The 12,857-nt window shown below is 41.3% G+C and overlaps 1 protein-coding gene across 1 annotated transcript in view; it reads right to left on the minus strand.

The window, feature by feature from the left end:
- LOC131109421 (matrix metalloproteinase-17-like) overlaps positions 1-12,857 on the minus strand; it is a 48,076-nt gene that overhangs the window by 11,963 nt on the left and 23,256 nt on the right. Inside the window, exons 2-4 of the mRNA XM_058061387.2 lie at positions 12,264-12,396; positions 11,291-11,426; positions 4,864-5,150 (exon numbers count right to left, since the gene is read on the minus strand). Coding sequence (XP_057917370.2) covers positions 4,864-5,150; positions 11,291-11,426; positions 12,264-12,396 — 556 coding nt within the window. The remainder of the gene's footprint in view (positions 1-4,863; positions 5,151-11,290; positions 11,427-12,263; positions 12,397-12,857) is intronic.

The following is a 12,857-nucleotide window of genomic DNA, read 5'->3' on the forward strand; positions in this document are numbered from 1 at the left end:
GTTAGTGCGGCCCACGCAAGTTTGATATGGATGCTGTATGGTATCATGTACCCAGAAAAAATTATTACGTTTGATTCATGTTCATGTTAAAGGTTAAATAACTGTTAATAGTTATCCTCCCTATCCGTGTGGAAGTGGTAAGTTTTTGGCTATTTAGTTTAAAGGAAATAACTTGAAGGCTACCGTTTAGGTCGCTAGCTCTCTAGTTTGCGAGTTAGCATGTGTCTCAAGACCCTGCAGTTGCGCAATATGTTGTAAGTAAAAAGAGTATAAATGTGACTATAGTTGTGTTTTGTCATGTCTACAGGGCTCTAATAATGCTTTGTTCATTTTAATCTGAAAAAAATCATTTGTCTACCCACCAACTATATGTGGTTTCTTAAGTTTTTATTATTTGCTGTTTTATTATTATTATTATTATATTTATTTATTGACTGATTTTCTTTATTCTTGATTTGTTTATTTATTTTTCATTTTATTTTGTGCAAAAAAATAAAAATGAAGATATTTGAGAACAGTGGAATGTTTTATCAGAGCTTTTCTTGTAGAAAATCGGAACCAAAGCAAAGTTTATTCATTTTTCTGTTTTTAATAAATGCATTTTTTTTTTTTTTTGGAAAACCTGATGCGGCCCAGTCTCACCCAGACCCTAGCTCCTATGCTGTCAATGCTAACATGAGAGTCTATGTCATTTCTTATTTACTTTGAAGACATCTTATTTCTATTATTATGTCAACTATATTGGGTAATACAAACGTATATATGAATATAGGGGTGTTATATCATGTCTAAAAGTCTCCAATAATAATACCACATATAGAAACAGGATTTCCAAAAGGGTAAACCTCTCCTTATGTGGTAGTCCAAGGGATTGTGGGCTCAATTCCCACTCAACCAGTCATATAATTAACACAATCACTCCTTCTGCCAGTTATTAATGAAAATCACCACCTTGCACAATCAAAAAATAAGAGCAAAATAAGCCACAGTGTGGCATCAGTACGCTTGAAATGTGTCAGGGTCGTCTCCAGCTTGAACCCTGAATAGGACATGTGGACAAAAATGAATGGCTGGGTTCATTAGCACCTCAAATAAAGCCTCCAAAAAGATGTTTGGCTTTGTTATGAACTGAAATTGAGCATGATTCATCCACTCCTCTGTTCAGACGACACAGAGATAATGTGAGAAGAAGCAGGTGTAAGAGATTGTAAGGTTTTGCTGGAGGGAAAAAGGAGGGAGTAAGAAATAATGTAAAAGGCATCATGACAAACTCATCTCTCGGCAATGGGCACTTTTTAAGAGCATCCACGGCGCACAAGTTGCAATCATTCTTGCACTTTGCAACCCTTCACAGGAATAAATGGATGGAGCCTTGACACAGACGCATCTGGGATGGAGACTGAACTTTCCAACTACAAAATTGGATTCTCTCAGCCATGTTGGTGACAACAATAGTCACACATTCCTTAAATAACCTTCTCGCATATACACTAGCTTCTGTCTTCTATTTGACGGCCAAACATAGAGGCTTCAGACAAACTAAAGCTACAGAGGCTGAAATAAGTCCATTCTTGGAAGTAAATGGACACAATAAAAAATTATTGTTGAATAAATGTCAGACTGTTCTCGGAGAAGATGCTTTTATACATGACATAACACCTGAACGCACGGCTGGATTTTAACACCAAAACTTTCTATTAAATAGACTGAAAATCATACATGTGTATTGAGCCAAGATCATGGCTATGATCTCCAAGCTAGATGTTGTTAGCGTCCTGTAGTTAGTGTCCTAATTAAACAACACCGCGGTCTAAAATACCACATTTCTCAGGTATGATATCATTGGAGTTGCACATAACTTACAGACACATATTAGAAAGCATTCCCGGTATTCTTTAACACTTAAAGGCAGCGCATGCTAAATTATGTACAGTATATACTAGGGGTGGACAAATGTTTTGACTCGCGGGCCGCATTGCTTTAACAAAATTTATGGGGGGGGGGGCAGACTATATATTTTGACACGTATCAGTCCACTTGGAAGTACTGTATCTGTAAAAGTATGTGTGTTGTGTCCCTTTTATTCAGGAGCACTTTGTAAACAGCAGACCACATCAAATAACCAAAAGGGCCCCCGGGCCGTAGTTTGCCCACCCCTGTGAGGGTGTGAAGTTTGCATGTGCATGCGTGGGTTTTCTTCGTGTACTCCGGTTTCCTCCCACATTCCAAAAACATGCTAGGTTAATTGGCGACTCCAAATTGTCCATAGGTACGACTGTGAGTGTGAATGGTTGTTTGACCCCTCGTGAGGATAAGTGGTACATAATGAATGAATGAATGTATTGTAATAATCATTTGGAGTCCAATCATCACAGTTGTTGTTAAGAAAATAGTTGTTACTATAGTTGTTTTGTGTAGTTATTTTGTTTTCCCTCTTGGCATCGAACACTGCAAAATATAAGCAAGTAACAAAAAATTTTGACTCCCTTGTCAAGTTTCGAGTCAGCAAATTCGGAGAACATCTATACATACTTCATTCATTCATTCATTCATTTTCTACCGCTTTTCCTAGCGAGGGTCCTGGGGGTGCTGGAGCCTATCCCAGCTGTCTTCGGGCAAGAGGTGTGGTACACCCTGGACTGGTGGCCAGCCAATCACAGGGCACATATAGACAAACAACCATTCACACTCACATTCATACCTATGGACAATTTGGAGTCGCTAATTAACCTAGCATGTTTTTGGAATGTGGGAGGAAACCGGAGTACCCGGAGAAAACCCACGCGTGCACGGGGAGAACATGCAAACTCCACACAGAGATGGCCACTCGACCACCGTGCCGCCCTCTATACATACTTATTAAAGGAATATTGTGGAGAAACATAGAACAAAAGCAAACGGGACGGGACTAAAATCCCTGCAACATAAAAACGGACGCACAGAATTTTGCAAATGTTTGAGAATCTTAACTAAGATGCAAGGAAATGGTGCGCGGTAGCATGATATGCGCTTAAATGGTATATACTGTCATTTCCCATCTATAAGACACATTTTGGAGCCTGCTAATTTATGGCTAAAAGAACTACACTTCCCATGGTGCTTAGAGTGCCGACACAGAAAGTAGTGCATTTCCACAATAGAAGCTAAAAAGAATTCTTATGATGATCTGACAAATCTTAAGTAAGTTTGATCAACTGTAAAATTACTAGTTTCTGCTTGAACCGCCGCTGACACGTGATGCTAGGAACACTGAGTCTAGGTAGGAGCGGAACATATCTAGTATATATCCAAATACACCAACTCAACATTAGTTTTGGACTGTTAATCCAAATTACCGGTGTTTGCTATCTCTCTCCTGTCCATACGTCATTCAGAAAGAAGCGACTGGCGAGTAGACGAGGTCACATAAAAGTTCAGTCATTCAGATGAAAGTGACACTAAAGACACGGAGTACGATAAAATGGGAATTAATGCCGAAGCTATAAACTGTCTGATGGTAAAGACACATCCGCCGCCTACAAGATCACTCCATCGACTCATTTGAATGAGTGGGCACCGGTCTCGCACTGACTTTTATTTTTCTTCTTCCTTTGAGCCACAGATGCTGAGATGAGGAACATTATAATACAGACATTTGTTTTCAGTTTATCCGAGACCTACAGCAAAGCCCTTTTAATTCTGTCACTGCACTGGAAAAAGGAGTGGAGCAAAGAGGAGATTCCAAAAGAAGACGTATTGTGTGCAGTGAGATTTTGACATCGTGAAGAGCAAACATTCCCAACTCCAAACATCCGAACAGAATGCTGTGTTTTCCCAGATCTGACCACAAATACGCAGACTGGCTTCCATTTACAGAAGCTTAGCATCGTGTCCTCACTTCAAACCGGCACATCTCTCACGGGTAAGCTTGGATGAAAACAAGTTGGCTTGATCAATGAAGATAAGCACTTAGACCAGAAACACGCCGACTGAATTTGTTAACACTGGAATGAGCCAACATAATCTGCTTCTTAAAATAACATACATTCTGGAATAACAACGACAATCAACTGTCGGAGCCTTTACGACAGGGGTCTCAAACTCAATTTACTTGGGGGCCACTGGAGCTTCCACATCTGGTTTTCAAAAAAACAACAACAAAAAAACGCATTTATTAAAAACAGAAAAATATACAAACTTTTTCAGTGCTTTGGTTCCGATTTTCTACAATAAAAGCTCTGATAAAACATTCCACTGTTCTCTAATATCTTCATTTTTATTTTTCTGCCCAAAATAAGATGAAAAATAAATAAACAAATCAAGAATAAAGAAAATCAATCAATCAATAATAAATAAATATAATAATAATAATAAAACAGCAAATAATAAAAAGTTAAGAAACCACATATAGTTGGTGGGTAGACAAATGATTTTTTTCAGATTAAAATGAACAAAGCATTATTAGAGCCCTGTAGACATGACAAAACACGACTATAGTCACATTTATACTTTTTTATTTACAACATATTGCGCAACTGCAGGGAGACACATGCTAACTCGCAAACTAGAGAGCTAGCGACCTAAACGGTAGCCTTCAAGTTATTTCCTTTAAACTTAAATAGCCAAAAACTTACCACTTCCACACTAATAGGGAGGATAACTATTAACAGTTATTTAACCTTTAACATGAACATGAATCAAACGTAATCATTTTTTCTGGGTACATGATACCATACAGCATCCATATCAAACTTGCGCGGGCCGCACTAACATTAAACTTTCATATCAAGGCGGGGGCCTCAAACTACGCATGTTTGAGACCCCTGCTTTACGAGATCCCTGTAGATGACGGTTGAAATGTGAAAGACTCTTCCTCTCTCTTACCTGGTGATCTGAAGGTCCAAGCCTCGTCGTCGTCAAAGTGCGTATCCCCAGCGGTGAACCTCTCTCCCGGAAAAAAAGCATGGGCCACAGCACCCCCGGGCCCGTCAAAGGGATATCCATCATTGTGGTCGGCTTTGGTGAAGTCGATCTGAATGTCGGCGTTGCTTCCTGCCACCTCGTGGAAGTTCAGCGGTGCGATGTCACTCCACACCTTCAGGGCGTAATACATGAGGGCTCGAACCGTGTCCCTGCCCAGTAAGGCCGAATCCTTCGGGAAGGTCCGCACTCTTGAGACAAGACAGGAGGAAGACGCAAGGTCACGTGGGATACATGAAGCCAAACAAAACATCATCCATGACTTCAGCTCAGTGAGTTTTCATTTTCCTTTGGCTTTACCGTCAAACCTTGGTTTTCATCGAAACTTTTTGCTCAAATTTTTTAGGTAAAATTGCAGAGTCTGAGTATTCCACGGAGAAAACTCGTCCGCTTTCCCTGTACTGTGTCATTCTGCAAAATCAAGTGCCCAAACAAAGCTCCATACGGGAATACTGTCTGTGTATTTGTCATTGACAGCCATTGCTAAACAACCTGCCATGGGACCAAAATAAGTGACTATAGGGCCCTAATAATATTTAGACAGCTGTAATGCTCCATAGAAATATTTCATTTATGGAATAACCAGTCCAGGGTGTACCCTGTCTCTTGCCCGAAGTCAGCTGGGATAGGCTCCAGCACCCTTGCGAGGAAAAAGCGGTAGAAAATGAATGAATGCTCCATAGAAAAATTTCATTTATGGAATAACCAGTCCAGGGTGTACCCCGCCTCTTCCCCGAAGTCAGCTGGGGTAGGCTCCAGCATACATAAAAATGAATGGAGTCCAATGAACCATAAATTCCACTATATTTGGCTACAATTAATCATTACATGGATGAAACGAATCGACTGTGAAAAGTTGACTTGTATGTAAATACATCAAAAACCTTCGACCTGAGTGAATGTGATGTGCGTTGAGCAGGTCTACACCATTTTTGTGTGCACCTTAAAACGAGTTGGACAGAGCGGCAAGTGATGAACGCCTGATTTAATTTTCTCAACCTCGTTAATTCCTTCGCACAATTTCCACCTCCATTTGTCCACCGGGGTAAGGGAGCGAGCATTGATGCGCATCGATAGTTCGCACACACATTGGCGCCATCTAATAGAACTTTCTATTTCAGGCGTTTCAATTGAAGAGCGGCGACTACCGCAGGGTGGCAAGCTCACAGGGAGAAGCATGAGAGGAAAACGCCACAAATGACCTGCTGCCCATGGCCTACAGCTTCCCAGCATGCTTCCAGGTCCTGTGGCTGCGCAGCTCCACAGAGACGCGGTGATGCTCAGTACATGCAAATGACATCCCACGCACACGTAAACACACAACACTGACCTCCTGTGCGGCGCTACACTATGTAGACACGCACTAATTAGCCTCCTCATTGAAATGAAGCGTCTCCCACTCTTGACACTCATGGACCCACTCGTGCATTCTAAGCTATTTTGCTGACAGGAGACACAACCCCACGCTGTGTATTAGCAAAGACTCAGCACATTCATTTGACACACTCGCACACAAGTCTTGTCATTCAGGCTGAGGATGAAGGGCTCAAAATTAAAAGGTCTTGTGAGCATCTTCACATTTTTACTCGCCGCTTTTTTTTGGCATTTCACTCTTTCCTGTTTCCTCGACCATTGTGACTATTAAAGTCACCAACTTACACTGTGATATAAGATTTGAATAAGGCACTATAGTGTGTGTGTGTGTGTGTGTGTGTGTGTGGGGTTCCGCCAGGCGAGTTGTCAGGATGTCACCCGTTGAGAGCAGCTGGCAGATGAATGTTACTTGGTAGCTTTGAGTAAAAGAACATTAGTCAACGATGTGTTGTTTTGTGTAAAATACAAATGAATTCAATAATGTCACCAAAAACAAACCGTCATACTTGGATAAACTTTGGTTTCATAGGGTCTCAAGGGGATATTTTTTAATATAACCAATACTAAACATATACATACAAATATATCCCTCGTTTATTATGGTTAATCACAGTTAATGCAATAACTATGGGCTGCACGATGGTCGAGTGGTTAGCTCCCAGGCCTCACAGCTAGGAGACCCGAGTTCAAATCCACCCTCGGCCATCTCTGTTTGGAGTTTGCATGTTCTCCCTGTGCATGTGGGTTTTCTCCGGGTACTCCGGTTTCCTCCCACATTCCAAAAACATGCTAGGTTAATTGGCCACTCCAAATTGTCCATAGGTATGAATGTGAGTGTGAATGGTTGTTTGTCTATAAAACTAAACAAATGTGATTGGCTGGCCACCAGTCCAGGGTGTACCCCGCCTCTCGCCACAAGACAGATGGGATAGGTTCCAGCACCCCTTGTGAGGATAAGCGGTGCAAAATGAATGAATGAATGTATTGTAATAATCATGTGGTGTCCAACATGCCGCTGTTAATAAAAAAGTTGTTACTATTATTAGTAATAGTTATTTTTTTCCCTTTTGTCATCGAACACTGCAAAAAATAAGCAAGTTTTGATTCAACATCAACAAAAATTTTTACTCCCTTGTCAAGTTCGGAGAACATGTATGCATACGTATTAAAGGAATATTGTGGAGAAACGTAGAACAAAAGCAAACGAGGCAGGACTAAAATATAAACATAAAAATGGACGCACAGAATTTTGCAAATGCTTAAGAATCTTAACTAAGATGCAAGGAAATGGTGCGTGGTAGCATAATATATGCTTAAATGGCAACCGCACTTTTTGGTGGAATTTTGCCCATCATTCCCAATCCTTATGTGAAACATGAACATATATTTCTTTCCCTTTTCTGTGCATTATAACACAAGAAAACAAGTTAATATGAGCTAGCTAACAATGAACGTCATCGGGATACACCTATTATGACTATGAAGACCAATATGAAGGGCAGAATTTCATTCATTCATTCATTTTCTACCGCTTTTTCCTCACGAGGGGTGCTGGAGCCTATCCCAGCTGTCTTCGGGCGAGAGGCGGGGTACACCCTGGACTGGTTGCCAGCCAATAGGGCAGAATTTAAGCTTTGTAGTAAAAAGTTATTTCTGATATAGAGTATATGCAGGAAACAGTTTCAGCACCAAGTGAAAACATTCATTAAGATGGAGAGCTCTAATTAGTTTGAATGAAATTGAATGCACTGCTTCTCAAATAGTGGGTGCTGAGATGTCAACATCATCATTCATTCATTCATTAATTTTCTGCCGCTTATCCTCAAGAGGGTTGCGGAGGTGCTGGAGCCTATCCCAGTTGTCTTGGGGCGAGAGGCGGGGTACACCCTGGACTAGTCGCCAGCCAATCACAGGGCACATATAGACAAACAACCATTCACACTCACATTCATACCTATGGACAATTTAATTTCGCTAATTAACTTAGCATGTTTTTGGAATGTGGGAGGAAATTGGAGTACCCGGAGAAAACCCACGCAGAGATGGCAAAGGGTGGAATCGAACCTTGGTTTCCTAGCAGTGAGGTCGGCGCGCTAACCACTTGACCAATACAAAAATAAATATTACAGTAAATAAATGCGTGGTTTATGCTCCCCTTAAAGAAAAAGGAATGTGCCAGCAAGGTGATAGCAGGCAGTGCTGCCGACAGCTGATATCGTTAAAGCAATATGCAATTTAGCGACTCAGGCAGAGGTTGATATTATTGTTCCCAATTATCCCAACTTAGATGAAATTGCATGTCTGGAGGATGCGGTGACCTCTAAAAGAGAAGAATCCTCTCTTGGTGTGCAGGAGAAATGACACCAGTGCCAGATAACGAACACGTTAATGCACCATAATATGTATTTAAATACTGCAGAGGATTGAAAGGAAAAAGAAAATGATGTGGCCATGCTATGGTGTGCGTGGTCATTAGCGCAAGCAGTTTCACGAGATGAGCTGAAACAGTCACACGGTGACACGGACGACATCGCAGCCCCTTCGGATACAGCTGTGGCGGTTCTTGACAGTCACTAACAGCTGTGAGCTATGACTATAATTAGCACTATGACGGACCCCCGCTGCTGACTTATGACTGTGGTTACCCTTCCCTCATTAGCAACCACTTTTGACTTTCAATCAGGTCTCACTTCGTTTAAATACGCTGTATTCGCTTGCCGGCTTAAATAGGTATTAATGATGTAAACATAGTCAATAGTCAACAATATCACAATGGACTTCAGGTACATCTAAAGAACTAATGTTCTTTGCACACTAAGAAGATAAATGCAGAACTAAAAGAGACAGACGTTAGTTTTGTGCCTGGTATCGTGGTGCAGGTGCGGGTGGGTGGGCTGACCCACTGTCCTGCATGTTCCAGACGTCTGTCTGAACCCACACATCCGATTCAAACCAACAGGCCATCATTAAGCTCTGCAGAGGCTGATAATGAAATAGAATTTGCGGTGTTGACGTGCAAATGCAACGGGGGAAGATTAGCTTTCTCGCCGTCTGTCTGTGTTTCCTCTCATTCAGCTCACCAAGTCTCAGATGAAAAGCACCCGGCCATTAGGGAAACGTACGGTACACCAGGTTTTTGCAGAGGTGAAGTACTGTAATTTCACAATAGATGTGTCATGCACAGCTTTTACCCGGGATAGACTCAATTTCCTTGATCGAATGTTGCTTTTTCAATAGCGGTGTTGTTCCGAGCATAATAATGCTGCCAGGTGTAGAAATGCCATAGAAGAGGTCTCTGTGGATGTACTTCCACTTCCCATAGTCATGATGCTCTTATTTAGAGCAGGGCTTTTCAAAGTTTGCCTCCTCTCTCAGAACATGAAAGTGCTCGGATTTCCTGGGGTCTATTTTACATTTTCTTCTCAACCTGGGTCTTTCACCCTAAAAATAACACCCATACTCAGCTTCAAAAATGGAAAAACGAGCCAAGCCACGCCAAGTAGTGCACCCCATGTTGAATCATTTGCTTCAAGACACAATTAATCAACCATCAGTTTAACCATCAGCAATCGATTCCACTCACTGTTGTTGCTGTTGTGTCGCGGATGTACGCATATACAGTAAAGTCTCGTTATATCGATATCGGTTATAACGAATTACTACTTATTACGATACTATTTTCATTTCCCGGCAAATTTCTAGTCTTTTATGATATAATTAGCTCCGTTAGTACGATACCCGGTTATTATGATAATCCGGTTACTACGATGCCCTTTTCATCTCCCGCCAGCCAATTTGGTCTGCTTATATCGATACAAAAGCAGCTTAAATCAATCTTTGCTTAAGGATTTCAATACCAAAAAAGAACACGGCGAACGGCTGCTTCCAGTCAACTTTATTTTTCACACTTCCACCACCAGAGTGCAGCACACACAGCGGAAAACACCCGTCCCTCGCGCCTACCCCTCCGGGTGGCAACACCTTCCCTATCGATAGTTCCGGGGTGAATTATGTCCCGGTAACCGGTAATCACTACAGCGTAAGTTTATTTTTATTTACTGTAGTACAAAATGTATTGTAGTACAAAAGCATGCTAGATACGCAATCCATGAACTCAAGGAGAAAATTACATGCCATATCAAAGATCCGCCCACTTTTAATGCAGTTCGGCGCAGGATCGGATATATGGATAGTCCGGTTATATCGGTATTTTTTCCGACTCCCGAGAATATCGATATAACGAGACTTTACTGTATACTGCTCCACTAATGATGTCAGCCACAAACCACCATTCCGGTGACATCACAAACAAAAACTCATTGGGAATTCCTAACTCGTAGTCATAGTTCGACCAAAAGTTGGGTATGACATAACATCCGGAGATCCAGTGGTGGAAATGCAGTGGTCCCTTCCCACAATGTAATATGCTATGTACAATAATCTCCCTCAGAATATGAATTTTAAGATTTTTGTTCTTTTGTAATCAGCTCTAGACCATACGTAGGTACGTTTCAGGAAAATATCAGTTCTCAACAAAATAAAGGGAGAAAAACTATGTTTTGTGAAAAGATACAATTTAAGCATAACTTTCCATTTGACACAAATTTAGCCATATGCCGTATATTTAGTCAAAATTCCTAAACAACGATGCAACAACACAACAACATGACAATAACATTTTGATTGCACGTAGAATGCTGGTGGCAACAACACCTCAAACGGTGGTTTGAGTCAAATTTCTGTCCTCTGTAGGGGGGGGCATGACTGAAAACAATTGAGAAGCAAAGCTCTATAGCCACATTTCCACCATAGCATCGTCATCGTTACTCTGACAATCCTCCCTCAGATTGCTACAGCGCCGGTCCTACTAAGAGCTGCTAGACAGAATACGGAACAGCTCGAACAGCAGGTGCAGAACTGTTGCTCCAGCCGCTTATTTCATCAAATTGCTTCCTACCTCCAGGACAAATGCCTCTTTTTCCATTTGTTGGGAGGAGTCAGGCTTCGTTTTCTGCGTCCCGCCGTCACTTCAGTCTCAGAGACATCTGGCAGAGAACATCTGGGTGTTTTCATTAGACCCAACGTAGCTTGGTCTGTAAAGAAAAGTTCACTGTGTGAGCGATCCCATGATGATTGATGTTGATTTTAGCATAGGGAAGACAACAATTTTATTCATTAATTAATGATCATTATTTCGTGGTTGACCATCGTCAATTATTAGTCAAGTCATCAAATGTAGTATTCTGGTCACTGGGCGTTAGTAATGTTACACAGATGAGACATTACCTTATATTACATTACCTTAACACTGCATGGAGTCAGCAATGGCATATCCGACATGACACAGTGAAAAACCTTTCCCATGTATTGTGGAAGTGGTACATTTGTGTCATCTTACTTTGTTCTTCGTCTCAACTCTATTTAAAAGTGTAGAAGAAATGAATTGAATGCTAATAGTTAGCTCGGTAGCTTGCTGTATGCTAGAATAACAAGTGTAAAGGTGGCTATAGGGGTGTTATTTCAAGTCTACAAGGCTCTAATGGTAAAAGAAACATATTTAGAAAATTGTAAACAGGTTCATTTCATTTGTCACTGCATGGTCATGTTTACAATTTCCCATCTGATCTCTGTATTCCGTGAAGAAAAGCAATCACATATCAACACATGACACGTGTTTATATTGACTTTGTGGAGCATGTTGGCGTCTTTGTATTGCTATCTACTAAGAAAAGTGGTGGTTAGCACATGTCAATTCATTTCTTCTACACTTTTAAACAGAGTTGAGAAGAAGAACAAAGTCAGACAACACAAACGTACCACTTCCACAATACACGGGAGGGGTTTTTCACTGAGTCGAGGAGCAACTGCACAAGTCCGTGTGATACAAGTGCGTGTGAGATACTGTGAAAGGCAAATTTGATTCAACATACCAAAAACTCCGGTCTCAGTGAGTCCTCCAAACTTCTGCATGGCCTTGATAGCCTTGGTCAGGGCCTCCTTGGTCTGAAGTTGGCCAGTCACAGGGTCGGCGGGCGGGAGGTAACCAAACTTGCTCAGCCAGTCCTGAAGGGAAAATGATGAACTCTGTCATGTTTGGCTTCCTAGCATGTTTAATGTGGAATTGTATGAGCATGTTGAACTGTGCAGTTCATACAGAACCACCGCAGATCAAATGGCTTCACTGATTCGATTGATTCTGACCTGAGTCCAAGTCGGGGGCCGTGGGTCCACACCTAATAGAACCCAATGGCATTTTAAAATATCACGATCCTTTTGCTTTGAATGCGACACATTCAATGACAAAATGTGTAAAACCATGGCAGATGTACTGAAGCAAGTAAGAAACAAACCTAAATTAAAGAGCTGGATCTCAAACAAGAGTGGTGATCGTCACACATGAGTTCAGGTTTAATCAGTCACAAGTGCTCATCCTCTCCCAGGTGATACGGAATGACACACTGGTAATAGATAATCAATCTGCTTCCAAGTAAAGCGGAACGTCACACGTTGAAATGACAATTTCA

This window comes from Doryrhamphus excisus, linkage group LG10 (genome assembly GCF_037039965.1).
Source record: "Doryrhamphus excisus strain RoL-2023G ecotype Guam linkage group LG10, RoL_Dexc_Guam_v1.1, whole genome shotgun sequence".
In the NCBI taxonomy this organism is placed as follows: domain Eukaryota; kingdom Metazoa; phylum Chordata; class Actinopteri; order Syngnathiformes; family Syngnathidae; genus Doryrhamphus; species Doryrhamphus excisus.